General features: G+C 39.7%; 1 protein-coding gene across 1 annotated transcript; it reads right to left on the reverse strand.

Moving 5' to 3' along the window:
- Positions 1-1,687: 1,687 nt before the first annotated feature.
- On the reverse strand, positions 1,688-18,384 carry ISOC1 (isochorismatase domain containing 1). The gene is made up of 5 exons (XM_004176327.6): positions 18,019-18,384; positions 7,947-8,066; positions 7,558-7,761; positions 7,061-7,177; positions 1,688-3,161 (listed from the first exon to the last, which is right to left on the reverse strand). Exons 1-5 carry the CDS (start codon positions 18,292-18,294, stop codon positions 3,015-3,017), a joined length of 864 nt encoding a protein of 287 aa, XP_004176375.3. The 5' UTR covers positions 18,295-18,384; the 3' UTR covers positions 1,688-3,014.
- Between the last annotated feature and the right edge of the window lie 276 nt (positions 18,385-18,660).

The raw sequence follows: 18,660 nt of genomic DNA on the forward strand, positions 1-18,660 counted from the left end.
ACAGTCCCACAGCTTAATTTCTTCAGCCATAATAGAAAACATTGCATCATAATAGCTGATATTTTCTGTTTTCAGCTTTTGCAAAGGTTACTGGAAACCCTGCTCAGTTTACACAAAATAATCATGCATGTGGAAATATAATAACAGGACCATGGTTCTGTGAATAAACAGGATAATATTTTAAACTCAAAACCTAAACTGTCCAAATAAGAAAAAAATATTCATCTTTGTAAGGATTTAGCAGATTAAAACTAATCACACACATATCTTACTGTACTTAATGCAGCATTATATGATGTATCAGCTACTGCAGAACCAGAACTCCTACAGTGGAAAATAAACCACCCTTCTCCATCAAGAAATGTGTTTTTGCTTCCCCCAAAAAAGAGAAATTAAGCCACCTACAGCAGTTGATAATTGTATTGCTTAGCCACAGCTGTGGTGAAATTTGCAAATAAAGAAAAGCTTGACAGAGAGCTTCTTCATAATCAGCTGAGTATACCCTTAAGCAATCCTCCTCCATGTTATTTAATTAATTTTTTTCCTATCCTTGCAGAACAAAACAGTACTTACTCTACACAGCGCAACAGCCCACAGACCTCAAACAACTAATTTCTGCTCTTCTGCTGCATTGTTACACCCACTTGTCAGAGAAGAGAAAATACAGACAAGTGAGAGCAATGAAGAAGCAAAGGAAATTATGTCCTGTGAATAAACTTACTTTACATAAGAGTAAAGTGGCAACGTTTTTTTGCTTCTTTTTAAATAAACACTCTTACAATCTCATAACCCATGGGATGCTGAATAATGCATCCATCTAACAAAAGCGGAGTGTATTTCGCCCTACATTGACATCTAGGAGCTCAGTTTTGTAAGATAACACTGGTTATTTCTGCATTCTAATAATTTAGGCTTATGGGGAAAAACCCCACAAATTAAGGATCTTGACAAAGTCTAGTGCACTACAGAAGGCAATACAAATTAAAGGAAAAAAAGAAAAGTAGAATCATCATAGAGACTATCAATGTATTTTACAGCTTCTTCTTCTGTGCCATCTTGCTACCCAGTGATTCCCCTCACAGCAAAAGAGGAATGTAAAGCAAGATGCGACATCTGTCTTTCAACTTACTTTTCTATGAAAGTGGCAAAATTTTAGTAACAATACCATTAACTCTTAAAAATCCATGCATTTGTTTTTGAGGCAATTGATGTTGTTCCAAAAATAAATGTGGGAAAAAATGCTACAGTTTTTCCTTCAATTATTGTCTCTTGGTACCATCAACACATAAAGGTAAGGCAATAAACCCATTCCTTCATAAGAAATTTATAGTATTTTTGTGCACAGCTGTTGATTGATATAAGTGAACTTAATACTGCTAATAAACACAATTAGTATACCAGGAGAGAAGGTTAAAAGTAGGTCAGTGATATAGCAAGTGTTCTTAACACAACTTGCATCCCAGTCTCCAGCTTGAAGCATAATGTTCATTCCTTATATTCTAGAGTGTTAAATAACACTGTAACTAGATGCTGAAGACAAGAATCATTCGACATTATCCACCCTTGATCTTTACACAAAATTCCCATGGCATCCATAGAACTTCCACAGCTGTACAAACTAGAATAAGGTCCATGGCAAACACAGCTTCAGGATTTGCTCTACAATAAATATCACAAGCGAAAGAGAGACAGCAAATGTTAGCTCTTTATTTCTTTTGAACATATAAAGGTTATATGAAACAATTGAAATTATTTTTATTTATGAAACAATTATTTTAGAGCCATCTTGTGGGGAAAATAAGCAATTTAAAACAACACATGTACATTAATAACTTTTCTACCAAATAGATCAGGTGTTACTATGACATCTTCTAGCACTCTTTTAAAAAAATAAATTTCTCAGGCACACTGTAAACAACATTGTTTAATCCCCTAGAACATGAAGGAAGTGCTTTCATGAATAATCACATGTTAAAAGATTAGTTCTAAATAGAAAAAATATATATCATTATGTTAAAGATGCTATATTCCTGAAGAATGTTTTTAGCCCAGATTCTATTCAAACTCCAACCAACTATAGACCACAAAAAAAGCACAAAAAACCCAGAGGAGCTAAACCTTCTTTCAGAGCTCTCTTGAATAAATTGGATAGAATTATTCAATTTAACTAAACTGGAGGTAAAAAAAGAAAAATAAATCTAAACATATTAGTAGATTTAGCACTTGAACCTAAAAAGTTTTGTTATTAAACATCCTTAGCATTTCCACTTTAAAGCTTTGGTAATATTTGCAAGTTCTGAAGTTTACACTACTTTTTTATAAAGAACTCATTATACAACAGTCTTCTGTTTGTACACACTTAAGGAAAGTACAGCCTTTGGCAGTCAATTTCAGTATAATCAAAAGTCATGAAGCAGACTTCAGCTACCTAGAGCAATCAAACATCAGCTCTGCTTGATTTATGTGTCTTGTCTATGAAGCAAAGTGCTTAAATTTTATCCTAGAGAACAAAAGCGCACATACAGGTCATATATCTTACTCAGTTTTAATTTATGACCTAATAAAATACTTAATTTATATAGAACATTAAAGTGTATCACATCACGTTTATCCAATAAGTAATTATCTTCCATTAATACAAAAGTAGAACAGGACATCACAGAACAATTGCAAAGCACACAATCAAGGGGTGTCACAGAAATAAGCATTTTTTTTGAGCTGTTACAATCAGTGTACAGTATGGACTAGCAGGCACCTCATTATTTTTTTTTAAATAAAGAAATTTGCCAACAAAAGGGTCCTATGGTAACTGAAATTTCTGACAGCTGTGACTAAACAGAACACACTGGTACCCAGACATATAACCAGACAATTTTGCTAAGGCAAGCACAAGCACATCAATTTTTATTTTTACACTCCTACGAAACTTTGAGGGGAAGAACGTGTACATGTGCGCTTATCACTTTCCTTCTTCTGTAAAGAGGAGAGTGAGATCTGCTTCTTCTATGCCTGCTTTAAACTTTAGAAAGGAGCCCTGACTCAGGAGCACTTGCCTTAATGAGATTTTGAATTTCTTTGAATTTTGGATGTTCTTTATCAGCTACCAGCTGCAGCAATATTGCTTCACTAGTAGTAACTATAATTCCAGTACGTGCAAGACGCTGAAAAATAAAAGAGCAGGGAGGAAATCATGTCAGATATTTGCAAATGTGAATGAGTGAATTTTGCAAGAAAAGACAGATAGCATTTTAAAAAACATTTCCTATTAAAAAAGTACTGCCAATTCCATTCCACCATTTCTTGGTGGCGTAATTTATAAAACTAGGACAAAAAACTGACAGGGTTTAGACTTTCCTATGGCAAAAGGCTGCCCTGGATTACAAATAAGTCTTTCTACTTGAACTAGATTCTTTCCCCAAGTCAGATTTAATAGGCAGCAGCACCATACACCTCCATAACAACCCTTTTCCCTTGCATAACCAAGAGGTCAGCTTTCTCACTCTCATGCAGATGAAAGACCTGGGACAAAAAATAAAACAGCAAGGTCCAACCTAACAGCATTAACCCTAACCTTAACTCTTGCACTAAGCAAGAATAACAATTGCATAACAAGAATAAACAATTACAATAATTTCTCTTTCAGTCCTTGTTATGTATGACTACTTCAGCTTTTGGACTACAGAGCACTCCAGTAGCAGTAATCTCTGGAGAAAGAGGGAAAATCTCTTTTACAGACATTATAAATAATATTGGGACAACAGCAGCTCTTTTTAAATGATGTTTCACTACAGACAAGTAACTCCAGCGTCAGCTCTTGCAGGCTACAGGATAAAATGTAGAGCTGCAGAGAAAGCAAAACCAAAAGAGGTCTGCTAGATCTTGTGTACAACTCAAGAGGGCTTGGGCTTCACATAGCCCAAGGCACGGGACTTATTGTAAAGTTATTGGACTTTTAAAACTGTGGTTGTTGCTTACATAACAAAGTTACCTTTGGCAAAGACTGACCAACCCATGTCCCCCATCATCTTCCCAGCCATCATACAGATGCTTTGGCACTAAAACTCTTCATAGAGTCAGCTTTCCCTCCCTCATCCTCTACTCAGCTACCTGCTCCACCAAATCTAATGGGATCCTGAACCAGCTAAGGGAGGGCAAGTGGCAGAGAACAGAGATATGTACATACAGGTTTCAACTGTAATCATTAAAGCAAAGCGAAGCTCCAAACTTTCTAGCTCTTCAATTACAAAGCAACTGGTGGGTGAAAGTTACTAACTTTAAGGGACCAAGCAGTAAAGTATATACAACTACAGTCTACAGAAAACAAACTAACAGGGTTGGATTTACTGAATACTTCCTGCTTGCCATTACAGCAACAAGCCTCGCAAAATTCTTACACTGGAACAAAACAACTATCTTCCTCAGCTCTCCTACTCTGTACAACCGTATTTGTTAAATTTCACACACATACAAAAAAGAAAAAAAAAAGGAAAAAATAATATTAAATATTATGGCAATGTTTTCATCATGAGCCTCTCCAAGAATACAAAGGTTTTGGTTTTAACTAGTATAGGTGAGAAAAAAATATCTAGATCCTTAAAAAATAATTTCTGTCTGTGAAATGTTGATTGAAAAGAGAGAACATCTTCTCTTTGAAAGCAAAACATACCATAACATGTCAAAAGAGGCTGGCATTGCCTTATACCTTTCCTAGGACTAGATATAATTTTTATAGATTTCATATTAGCAGAAAATAAGAGATACATTTGCTTAGTATATTGGATGATTTCTAAGGAAATCACAAGTTCTCCTAGAATGCTGTCTTTGAGGAAAAGGAAAGTATTGACAGTGTGTTGCATCCATACTGCAGAAACAAGTATAAATGACAAAGAAGAGAAAAGAAATCCAGCAGGAGCAGACTACGATGTCTCAATCTGAGACCAAGCACTGGCATAAGACATATTCATCAGACAGGGTAGATTCAGAATACTCACAATCTTGAACTTTCGTGCTGACTTATTTCATCAATGAAAATTTTGAGATTTTTTTTGTTTGTTTGTTTCTGAGAGTTTTTTTAACTAGAAGTTGTTGTCTGCTGTCATTTTTAAGCACACAACAGAAGTGGAGACAACCTGTTATCCGAGCAGACATGAAAGCTTTCATTATCAATTAAGACAAATTGCTCTTCCTGGTACACTCGCTCAAATATTTGTATATTCACCACCAGCACAATCAAAACATGTGTTACATGATGGGAAATGTGACCTGAAGGGGTAGGTGGGACCAGATGGGAGCTATTTGGGGCTGCTGAGGAAGCTAGTTATTATCACTGTAAGGTCACTCTTTATTATTCTTGAAAGGTCACTGTGAATAGAGAAGGGCTGGGTTATCGTGAAAAGAAAAATGTTACACTCATCTTCCCAGAAAGGTAAGGAAAAGGGTCCAGTAACCCTGGTCAATAAAACTCACCTCAGCTCACCAGCTTTCATAAATTTGCACAAGAGACAATTTTAGACTTAACTCATTAACAGAACATGACTAGGAGCTGTAAGCTGTATGGTCAAACTAAAGCAGGATTACCCAAGACTTTGGCAGGTTGCCCACTTCCCCTATAACGCCACTGTCAATCAGGATTAAGGACATTGCCAATCCATGTCCATTTCTCCTGGTCTCCTCCTCCCAAGCATGCCCATGTCTTGCTTGCTCTAGCCCACACCCCTCAGTAGCACTTTTAAGTGAGGCTCTGTAAGACAAGAAGTGGACAATATTGGTATGTGCTGCCACGTGCAGCAGAGAAGTTACTACTGCTGGCATGGCAAGTGTGGGATGCTTTCTTTTGCTACCTGAGAAAGAATTGCAAAGGTGTACCAAAAAGTTACCTAAAACTGAAACATCTGCAGCTTTTGCAAGCAATCACACTTCTAAGATCAATACCTTTTTGCCTAGAAAGTAAAGCAAAGCTAGCTAGTCACTAGTTTTAACCTTTATCACATCGGCCCAACTTCTATACTAACAGACATAATGGAAGTAATAAATGTGCAAAAACATACACAATAAGGCAGACGGATTTAGGTTTTCTATATTTGTTTTGTCTCCTACTGCTGCTGCACCACATTGATTTGTGAAGTCCATTACTTCAGTTACTCCTGTACTCTGTGTGTGTCCCTATGCTCTATGTGACAGCTGACATTAGGTTTCCACTTAATGAAAGTCACGGGTTTCATCAATCACTGTATGTTGGGGATTTCTCTTTAGCCTTTAAGAAATTAAGTCTTCTCAAAATCTATGAAAAAGTATAACATGCTGTGGTTATCATCAGTTTCTACTTCAAATAATTGTTAGGACCTGAGGCAAAAAATTGCAATACTTAATATATGTATTGGGTTTTGACTTTCAACAGTTATGCCTGTAGGCAAGTTAGGAGTATGCCATCAAAAAATCATTTGCATGAATTTGCTACCACATAGTTGTATGCGCTTTTAAATCTTCTTGTTACATTTATCTCCACTTTCTCAACATTTAGTTTGCCTAAGCTCCTGAAAGCAGGGGGGAGGGGAGTCTTTACTATAATCAGGGTCTTGCGATTTAAGCTTTAATTTGCACTGATGAGGAAAAGCAGGAGGGACAGAGGTACAAGGAGATTTGAAAAGGATCACATAATGTATTTCATTGCAGTTCAAGAATTTCAACACCTGAATAAATACTCTTTGGAACAACAAAGCCAAAAGCTTTATAGCACTTCTACCCTGCTGTAGAGACAACACTGCATAAAGGGATATGCTCAAATATTTATGTTTTTACAGAGTAATCTATATTGTATGGAGCAATCAGTTTTAAATTTAAAACATCCCAAACTGGGTTATGCACATTAAATCATAATTTAAGGATATTAAAAAAAAAGCCAGTACTTCTTCTCCATTTTCAATGCTATTTTAAGAATCAGAGTTCTCAAATCTACTTTTTACCCACTGCTTTGTCCATAGAAATTCCTTGTTAGCTTACAAAAAGCAGAGAACTTAACATACCAGCCCAAGGTGAAAAAAGCCTTGACTGTGAAACTTACTTCAAGAGCAAACATTCTGTCCATCATACTTCTTGACGAGGTGGCATCAGCTACAATATGAACTTCCAGACCTCTGCCAATTAATTCCAGTGCTGTTTGCTGGATACAGACATGAGTCTACAGGGGAGAAATCAAAGACAGAAAAGCCACCAAAAAACCATTATTATGAAATGAAAGTAACACAACCAAAAAATTAGAGCTCATAATTAATTAGAGTTTAAATATGTATTTTTCTACCCCTGGCAGTATAAGGGAAACTCAATATGCATTTTAAATGCCAGTTAAGATTGAGGCAAGCGCCTATAGTTACAAGAATCTCACCCCAAATTCTTGTATGAGATAATATTAAAGACAACACAAAATAATTTATTCTGTAGAGGATATCTAAGCTCTAAGTAATATAAATTGAGTTGGTCTTTTAATTACACAAAGTGATGCCCCCTTTGAGGGCCAATAGACATAGCTATAAACTCGTATTAGAATGGCAAGGCACCTACTTCTACTCCAAAGAGGACAATACTCCGGACACTAGGGATCTCTGCTAATGCTGCTTCAACTTCTGGCAACACCATTGAAAATTTTGTCTTGGGAAGTACAAGTTTAGCTCCTGTTAAATCAATTTCTTGCACAGTGCTGCCAAGACCTTTGGGATACTGTTCAGTGACAATAACTGGAATTCCCAAGAGCCGTGCACCTTGGAGCTGTAAGGGGACAGAGAGGAAAACATTTTAAAATAAAAGGAAAAAAAAAAAAAACAAAAAGAAAAGAACAATAATAACAAGGACATTGTTATTACCTAAAACGAAGTAATCGTTAAGACTGTGTGTAAAATAATAGTTTACAGTGAGCAATCAAAACTCACTACAGGGAAAAAAACCAAACATACCAGTCGTTGGCCCACACTGATGATATCACCAAAGTATTTGATGGCAGGCCGGAATCGTTCTTGCATGTCACAACAGAAAAAGACAGTGCTTGAGGGTGTCAGGTTGCCCAAAGTCGTAATCTGAAAAAAAGAAATAAAGGCAATATTTTCCATGGAAATGGACATCTTTTCAGAAATGCAGCAGAATGAGGAAGAGTTTGCAATACCTCTGCTAGATTATGGATTTACATTACTTTGAATCAAAATAGGAGAAAAGTTTTTCAAGCCTGATTTTGGTATTTTGGTATTTCTGAATTCAAACAAATAGATGATACTGAACAGTACAGTATAGTCACCACTACATAATCAAGATTTTATTAGGTGGGAAGCACAAGTCAACATAAAAAGTACATGGATATTTCTGAAATTTCTGAACTCTGAAGGGGGCAGAGGAACATACTGCCTAAACCATAGCAAAAAAAAAAAAAAGTACCAAAAGCAAAATTGCATTCTTCAAATTCATTTTTAAATCCACAATTCTTAGAACTGATATAGACTCGGGATAAATTAAAGTTAAAAAAAATTCAGACTTCCACTTGCTTTCAAATACTGTATGTACATATATTTTCAATACTTCCATTGTATAGTCAATTTCTTTTGTCTATGACATCTTTTAGCACAAGTCCAAAGGCTAGAATGAAAGTAGAGAAGACTGTAAATATTAGAAACCAAACTTAACACATTTTAATGACAAAAGTAATTTCCTAGAGTTTCCCTCATACAAGGTACCAAGTGGGGTAGAAGGAAGGGGATAAGAAAAATAAACCAAATACATAATTTTCTTACATTTAGAAAGTGTGCTTTGTATTTGTATAAATAAATTACTTGCACTACCTGTCGAACCAAAGTATAGAGCTTCAGATGGAAGCTACAGGGAAAGAAAATCATTTAGCTGTAAGGCAACTCAAGAGAAATTACATCCATTCAGGAGCTTTTCACCAGACAGATAAATCTAATTGAATAAAGAGCTTCTGGGAAGTACCCATTAACTATATACACTTCATTTTCTGTAATCTGAGGTTGTAATGTTTTAAACTGAAACAAAATTACAAAATCTGTAAAAGAATGCATTTTGGAAGAGTTCAGATGTATTGGGTTAATGTAACAAGGTTTTGGTAGTGAGGAGAGGCTGTAGGGGTGGCTTTTGTGAGATGCCAGCAACAGCCTCATGTCAAGAGAGCGCTAATGCCTGCTGAATCCACGACTGACCTGCTACATCAGTGATGCTGGTGACAACTCTATGCTAACATATTTAAGAAAGGGTAAAAAAACCCCACTGTCCAACAGCAGCTGTGAAAGGAGGGTGAGAATATGTGGGAGAAATAGCACTGCAGACACCAAGGTCAGTGCAGAAGGAGGGGCAGGAGGTGCCCAAAGTGCTGGAGCAGAGATTCCCCTGCAGCCACTGGTGCAGACCAGGGTGAGGCAGCTGTGCCCCTGCAGCCCTTGGGCTTCCACAGCCAAACAGAAACCCACCTGCAGTCCCTGGAGGACCCCACAGCACAGCCTTGAAGAAGGCTGTGACACTGAAGGGCCACGCTGAAGCAGCTCCTTGTAGAACCTGTGACTCTGTAGAGAGGAACTCGTGCTGAGGAATGTTTGGGAAGGATGCACATTTGGGAAGTTCATGACATACTATCTCCCACAGGAGGGACCCCACTCTGGAGCAGGGGAAGAGTGTGAAAAGAATGAGTGGGAGAGGCAAAGGTTTATGAACTGACCACAAACCCCACTCCCCATCCCTCTGTGCTGCTTGAAGGGAGGAGGTAAAGAAGTTGGAAGTAGAGCTAAACCTGGGAAGAAGGGAGGAATAGGGATGAGATATTTCCACATTTGCTCCTATTTCTGATTATTCTACTTGGTTATTGATTAGCACTATATCAAACTGATTTCTCCAAGTCTGTTTTGTCCACGATGGTAGTTGGCAAGTGATTTATCTCTGTCCTTATCTTGATGCACAAGCTTCTTTGTCATATTTTCTCCTCTCTGTCCTACTGAGGACAAGTGATGGAGCAGTTTGGTGAACACCTGGTGGCCAGCCAAGGTCAACTCACCACAAAGGAATTGGGAATCAATAAATATTAGTTCCAAAACTTTCAGTGATCCACCACATGTCTCCAGAGTAAAATGCTGTTGATCTCAACTCCCAAGGCCATGTTTAATAATGGACATGTTTAAACATATGCAATGGCCTGTTCAAACTGTTAGGAAAATTACTCGTATGCTAACAATTGTAAATGCTAAATTCCCTCAGTTCTCAGATTTATTACACCCTACTGCCAAAACAGCAACCATTCATAAACATGGTTCCTCCAGTCCTTGTGAGCCAAACAGCAACACTATTAGTACAAGCAGTTACAGAGGCAAATGCAGCAACAACCACAGTGCAGATGATGTAATACTGAGCTCACCGATATCCCAGGAAGACAGAAGAGCCTTTAGGGTAATCTTTTTCCCCAGAATTTTTTCAGCTGCATTGAAAAAATTTACCACAGATGTGAGATCTTCAATCCTAGGAGATTTTCAGTATTCAGCAATGCAGCAGCTGATATGATCAAGGGGTTAGGGAAGGCAGCCTCTAGGCATTTTTTCCAAGTAACACTTCTGCAATTCTACACCAGGTAATGAATGAGGCCTGGGACCAAGAAAGACTGGACATAAAATTAAATAATTTCCTTGTTCTTGAATACTATCCATCATACCATACCATTTGCTTGAACAATGAAAAAAGCACTTGGCAGGCAGTATTAATGTACAATTCAACACCACAGGGAGCACCTACTGTGACCCATTCCAACTCTAGCACTTACTACCATCACAGAAGTCAAATATGACATTTAACTCTCCTACCGCTCAGCAATAAAAATAGAATAGTTGGAATAAACAATATTTATAAATGTGGTTCCTACTCATAAATGCGTCATTTTGTCTTAGCATTTTATATGACAAGCAATCTCCTTTAAATCTTTCCATCCCTTTAACAGCTGCACCAGAGAAGGTTTAGGTTGGACATAAGGAAGGATTTCTTCACAGAGAGGGTGATTAGATATTAAAATGGGCTGCCCAGGGTGGTGGTGGAGTCACTGCCCCTGAAGGCGTTGAAGGAAAGACTGGAGGTAGCACTTGGTGCCATGACCTAATTGACGTGGCAGGGCTCAGCCATAGGCTGGACTCGATCTCAGAGGTCTTTAACAGTCTGACTCTGTAATTCTGTAATTTTTTAAGATCTGTCTGAAGCACAAACCATCATGGACTATAGAATGACCGATGTGAAGTTAATCTACTGCATTGATATGCACCTTCCTCTGCCAGCGCAGCAGATGGTCCGATACCCCTAGCAGAGGAACAAATGTGAATAGAGCTGGAAACCCTTCAAGAAGCTGCATAGTCTGAAGGATGTTCAGGATGTTTCATCCTACAGAAGGATGAAACAAACACAAATATTCTTCACAGAAAACCACGTGGTCTGACCCATCAGAGACAGAACTCCTTCAAAACCCATCCCACAGCTCTGTTATCTTTACCTTTCAGTGTTTTCTCATCCATAACTCCCTTGCTCACATTTATGATTGTTACTTCCAATTAGGTCCACAGTGAATTTGAAATATAAGAGCATAACCATCCTCCTTCACATGGATAACCATGTGCAAAACTTAATACCAGACCTGAAGAATTGTACCTTTAGGTCTCCCTTCAGGCCTTCGTCTCCCCCTGCTTATTCTAAAATGTATCTAATGCTTTTAGTATTTCTTCCTACAACTCAAACTCTTTTCATGGTCCTCCCTGGGGTGGTTTTCAAATTGCAGTCTGGAATGAGGCACTCAATACTACTATCACAACAGTGTTTCTCTGCCCATACCACTTCACTGCTTTAGTAGGGCCTCAAATATCAGCCAATTCACAGCCCTTCCAGGCTCTGTTTATTTTGCATTTTCCAGTACATTATTTATTCTTTTCATAATGGATGATACTTATCCTGAGGTGCATTTTAGACTTATAAATCATTCCCTGAACTCTCCCTCATCTTCTCTTTGTGTAGCTGATTATTTCTACATTGCTACTTCCATTTTGAAGTGCATCTTATTGCATCCTGTTTCTCCAGCTTGTCCTGAAACACCTGAAGTCTGTGTTTTCAGATGCTTGCAGCTCCTTCCAGCCTGGGATCTTCTGCAAATACAGTATTTGCCCTAAGTTTTGTCAAGGAGAAGGACAATGGAATAATTAAAAACTGTGGATTTGGAAGCCATTTTATAAAGCACAATTCAATTTTATTCTGATTTGACAGTGAAGTGCAGAAGAAAACTGTCTTTCCAGCCAGAGAGTAGCCTTATTAAAGCCTTCCACTGAGACTCATAAGTTTATGTCAGAAAGCACAGGGAACTGGAGCAAAAGCACTATATCTGCTTTTTTTTATTGTCAAGTTGGTTACATATGATTTAATTTATGCTTTCAGATGCATGACAGCAGCTCTCTAAAATAAAGTGCCAACTGTATATTTGCTAAATAAAAGCTTTTACAAAGGCTAACACAAATGATTAATATATTGATTTTCTTATTTATTTCTGATTAACTTGCAGTTTGAATTGTGGCAGAACAAGAGGAAACTGGAAGAAAGAGATGCTAAGATCAAAGAGTCAACACTTGCTGGTGATACGTGGTGTCGGAATCCAGGGCATCCCTCTGGCTGCCCTGGCAGGTCTGGGACCCTGGCAGAGGGTCAGGATTCCCCCTGGACAGAGCCCCCAGAGACACTGGCTGTGATCTCTGTCCATGGAAAAGAGTTTTCAATCTTACAGGATGAATTACAAGCTCTGAGTGTTTGATATAAGCAATAATTAAGTGTGGCACGGGTGCAAAAGTAAAATTTCAGAATTTTAGATTAGGGGTTCAAAGGGGACAAGATGGAGGAAATTGGGTGTGCCTTGTCCTTTTTCTCCTTCTTCATGCCCTCCATGTTTCACTGTGGTGTTGGCATTTTTCTGTTGGTTTAGGCTGGGGACACACTGTCCAATGTAGGTGACAGATATTGGCACGTTATTGTAAATCCAGCACAGGTAGTTTCTGGTATTTAATGTTTGTACCATCCCACTGAGGGCAGAGCCCCACACGCTGCCCTGCAGGACAGACAATCCAAACCCCACAATCCAATTCTGCTTCGAGGAAGGGAGGAAAGACAGGGAACACTCCAGAACCAAAGGAGTGTGCTATCTTTGAGAGACAGGGGTAAGACAAGGCAACAAGGGAGGTATACAGGTGGACTGACAAGTGGATTGACATACATTTTGACATACATACATAGCCAAATGGGGTACATAGAAGGAGCCAAATGGGGTACATAGAACGAACCACTACAAACTCATAACAAGGAATATTAAAACATACTACAGAAGAACAAACTGTAAAATAACAGATTACCACAGCTCACTTGCTTTCAGGGCCATTCTCCCCCTCTACAAGAATGCTGTGACACCTCCACTTCACATCTCCTGGCAGTGAAAATCAATCAGACCTCCCCAGTGCAATATCCCAAGGAGCTGGGGAAGGGCAAAACTACACCTAAACATCAAACCTGGGCTGGCACATAAAAATCTGATTGATTTCACCACAGAAAGAGGCAAGCTGGGCAAGGATTGTGAGCCACTGCAGCCACACAGTATCTGAATCCATCCTGCATATAACATCTACTCGGCCACAATAACGTTAAACAACTTGAACTCAAAATAAAAGAAAAAGAAACCCTATCCAAACCCAAATGACCTGAAGTTCCCCTCAACAGTACATAAGCATTTCTATTTGTTGCACTTAATTTCTCTTAGTTAGGATTTTCTGTCCTCCAGCTGAAGGTTACCCACAGCACAACCAGAATAGGTGCATCAAATGGAAAAGTAACCTAATGCAGCTCTTTTACCCAGCTAAAGACCTTGTCCAGACCAGGATTTAAAGGTATGCTGCCACAAGTTACATACAGCTGTAAATCCTACTCTAGAACTAAAGACCTAGGTGGGAAAGGAGAGGTGATTTTTCACATCTATATCATCTCTGCTGGTTATTGTTATTAATCAGACAAAATGTGACTACGATGAAGTACTATAATTACAGGTTCAGCTTTACAAAAATATTCACATATACTGGCTTTTTATCTGTCCTCTACCTGTTCAAAGTCCAGGAAATCATGATACATACAAAATGAAATTTCCTCACAGTATTGGCAATGAACAAGAAACTGGAAGCAAAGAAATAACCCCATTTGACATCACTAGTGACCTCATAAATCTCACATCAATGTTACATACTAAAAGGGCAGACCGGCGGATGTTGCAACCTTGGTATTTTGAGAATGGCATAAAAGAGACAGTAACAAAATAAAGCTACCACTTTTTTCTCTGTATTTCTTAAAGGAAATTAGTAAGAGTCAGTTGTACTTTGCTGCCTATCCTTCAAATATAAAAAATTTGAATAAATTCAGTTTGATGTATTTCAAGAGAAAAACAGGTTACAAGTGTTTCAATTTAGAAACATAAATATTTATCTTATGCTAAGCCAATGTGCAGCCTTTTACATGTAATTTAGCATTTAAAAAGGACAGATTTAGTCAAAAAAAACACATGATGTACATATAACTAATGAAGTACAGAAGTCTTCAGCAAAATTTAAAATTACTAAAATGCTTGTTGCAGAGTAAAGATAAACAAGGAGACTGGATATGAGAAAAAAAAATCCTCTTTCAGTATTTTCAGCCCTTTTTCCTCCCTTCTTTGAGGTCCCACATGCTGCTTTCCAAAAAAAATATTAATTTAAGAATGTACTAATTTATCAAAATTTATAATTTCACCCTAAAATCCCCAAATAACATCCCTGCAATTTATGCTTTGGCTTTTCTTGGTTTTCAGAAAATGGATCTGGGTTCCTGAGTTAATTAGTTAGTTCTAGTTCCATATTATCGGAGTAACATCAGGTATGTCCAATAAGAATGAAAACCTGTGTATTAACTGTTATATTTTATTTACCTTTTCATTCAGCAGAAGTTGAATATCATTTTTCAAGCAGTTTTATATTCAAGACAGATACGCCCGAGACACCAACCTGTCTCAAAAAACCATCCTGAAACAGACGTGCTTTATGCAATGGTTTCAGCAATAATTTTACCCTTTTAGCATCAGTATCTTAAGGTTTACCTGTTTGTAAATACAAAGCACAAGTCCTCCTGAGGAGAAGTCACCTTGAAGTTATGACAGTAACTGTGAAATAGTCTCTCTTGGTTATGTATTTGGAAGCTGCCTGAATTCCTCTATTACACAGCTGTAATGTGCATATAGCTCTTTTCTCTGGATATCACCAAAGTCTTTTTCCTTACTTCTCTCCTCCAAAGGCAGCTACAACATCACAGGAAAATACAATAACTTTTGTAGCACTATTTAACTGCACGTAGAGGCGATTAGGATGGTCCTGCATTCCCTCATCCAAACTACAAATATTATAGTCTCCTGTTAAAATACTTTTATAAGACTTAACATTTATGAAAAGCAGACGCAGTCCCTCCATTTGAGAGAGGCCTGAGGAAATGTCTCTCTTCACTGCATGTCTGGGGTAAAAGAGATTTGAGTTGAGGAGTGGTGCACCCCACCAGCCTGCCTAACACTGCACAGCCATCAAAAACTTAAGTGACTGTTTTCTGTCAGGACACCCAGACCAAACAAGTGTACATGTATGAGGATGGTGCAAAGGCATAAAACAACGAAAAAGCAAATGTCCCTGTACAGATCAAGCTTTGAAGTGAGTTCAAGGAGTGGCTTTCCAAAGGCAGCATATGGTAATTTCTCCATGAGATTGCTGCCCCCCTCAGCTGCAGGGACAAGAAATTGAAGCCCAGTCAAACATCATTTGAGGCTGACATTTTGTGAGCTATTAAACCAAAAGGCATCCTTCTATGACAGGCTTGCACAGGAATCAAAATGGAAGGATAACATACCAGAGATTAGGGGCACTAGCTGCCTTAAAGGTTAAAATCCTACCTTCCAACTAAATGCATACATATACCTCATAAAACATGCATATAAAAACACTGAAATTATGATCTAGTGATACAGCTGCTAGCATCTCTGAATTTTAATTTTAAACCAGAAATTTCTTTCTAAATATGAAAGTCTAATCACATCAGTGAGTAAAAGTTGTCCCTCTTGAAACATACATCCAAAACAGCGATTCAACTGACTATGCCACACACAGAGTTGACAAATCAATGTTGTGTGTAACTGCAGATAAAATATCAGGGAGGGAGGGAGGGAGGAAAAGCAGGAGGGAAGGAAAAAAAAGCATATAATAGTGGCAATGCCTGAATGAATACACAGAAAGTATAATATTCCCATCACTAAGTCCTAAAGGTCTTAAAAAGCTCAGCTGTGTCTGTATCATACCAAATATTTCTGAAACAAGTGATCTCTGAGCACCTGTCTCTGGCTTAAGGCAAGCTGACTGACATCATTGTGATGTCTCATTTGAGACATCTTCAGCTCATTCACAGCTGCTGAAACATATCAAGGAATAACCCACAAATACCATCCTTTTCAAATCAACAACTGCAACAAAACTGCAACAGTATTGGTGCAAGCAGACAATCAAACAGGCAGTACTGCATAAAACATTGTTTCATCATGAATCCCTTCAGCCAAAGCTGTCTAGCACATTTGCACTCTGAGAGCAATGTATCCTTGTCTCGACACCGACCTTTATTCCAGAAGTATGTCCTGGTACAAATGCTTGAGTTGCATTTACAGCTTCAGTGCAGAAGGCATCTGCAAGGGAATCTTTGCAGACTAGTGATCTGCATGCACAAATGAGAACCAAATTTTGACCTGAAACACTGTTATATGCCCAGAATACCCAAATTCTGTTTTTAAAATCCTTGCTTTAATTAACACCTATACCAACTCTTTTTGCAAGCTGGAAAGACTTTCCAGTTTTTCTGATTAGGCCCCCATAAATTCTGGTTACAACACAGAAACAGGAAAGTTTTAAATGGAATATGATGACTGTATATGATGACTGTTAATAATTTATGAAACTAGCTTGCTCTTCTTAACCATTCTTTCCATACATAAAGTTAAGAATAAAACAAAAGATGCCATAGGCATCCTTAATATTCAGTGTAAGCAAACAGACCACCTTTAAAATTTATACATACAAGACACTATGATTAAGCAGAGTTTACAAACAGGATTAATTAGCCATTTCTTAAGACATTAAGAGAAGACAAGCAATGTTTCAACTTCTAAGAAATGTCAGCTAGGCAAACTAAAATTTACTGATTATAGATTTTTTTAAAAATGTGAACACAGCAGTGATGTGGGGTTTAATACTTGAAAAGTGTTCTGAGTGAAAACAGCAATGATGTGGGGTCTGTTTTGGTTTGTGTGTTTTTTTTAAGTTGAATTCTTAGATACTGGAGAAAGGAAGAAGCAATGAGTTTTGAGTGGAAGTATTACAGCATAACTTGCACCAATCTCTAGTGGGCATAAAAGTATCTTCATAGGAAAGCACCCGTAACTGCATCTATCTGGCAGCCTTACTAGTTCGTGGCTACAGAACTACCAAACTATAAACCTGCATATCAGAAAGAGCTTTTTGAGGCAAAGAGGGATGCAGAGGTCCTGATGAACTAGAAGCCAAGACACCGAGCTCTGGCAGAGCCCACTTTAGGGGCACTCCCCGAGTTTCCACCCCGCAGCGTTACCCCGGGGGTAAGGCCGGGCAGCACAGCCGCCTGATTTAGCGGAGAGCATTGATTACTTCAGCGACCCGCTAAGGAAGTTCTGGCCAGGCGAAGGCACAGCCCGGTTTCCACACGCGTGTGGCGCAAAGCGCACCTGCCTCCCCGGCTTGGGAAGCCGAAAGTTTCCAGGGAGAGCCAAGCGAGCGGGGCTGCGGGGCTCCAGCCGGCTCCAGGATCCCGCACTCCGCCCGGAACGGGCCGCGGCAGGACGGGACGGGCTGCCCGCCTCACAGCACCTGTGGCGGCCGTGCCGCCGGCTCTCACCTGGATCTGCAGCGGGACCAGGCGCACCTTGCAGCGCTCGTTGACCACGAAGCCCTTCGGCAGGTCGATGTACTGGCTCCACTCCTCGGCGAAGAGCTGCACCACGAACTTGCGGTGCATGTCTATCTGGTCCCCGTACAGGCTGAGGAACTTCTGGATCAGCAGCTCATAGCCGGCGCCGTGGGGCACGCTGGAGGGCCGCGCGAAAACCGAGAAACAGAAAAGGACGGGCACGGAGCCGCCGCCCGGAGCAGCGACCGGCTCCGCCGCCGCCATCTTCAGGGACCGTCGCGCCGAGCCCCGCCAGCTCGCTGCGGTCCGCGCCGCGCTCCTCCTCCCGCCGCCTCCTCCCCCCCGGCCGGCCGGGCGGTGCCGCCGGGCCCCAATCCCAGCTGCGGCTGCTCCTGCTCCTCCTCCCCGCCATGGGGCTCAGCCCTGCCCCGCAACCCCACGGGGCTGAGAGCGGCGCTGGGGAGCCTTCGTGGGGTGTCTTGGACGGGGGCGTGGTGACTTCCCCGCTTAGGCGGACGGTGAGAAGAGCAGCCCTCGGCCGGGCGGAGCGGGGCTGTGGCTCTCGGAGAGGGTCGCGGCCCGAGGTGGAGCTCGCCGCGGGGAGCGCCGGGCAGGGCTCGGAGCGGACAC

The sequence above is a fragment of the Taeniopygia guttata genome, chromosome Z (genome assembly GCF_048771995.1).
Source record: "Taeniopygia guttata chromosome Z, bTaeGut7.mat, whole genome shotgun sequence".
Taxonomy (NCBI): Eukaryota; Metazoa; Chordata; class Aves; order Passeriformes; family Estrildidae; genus Taeniopygia; species Taeniopygia guttata.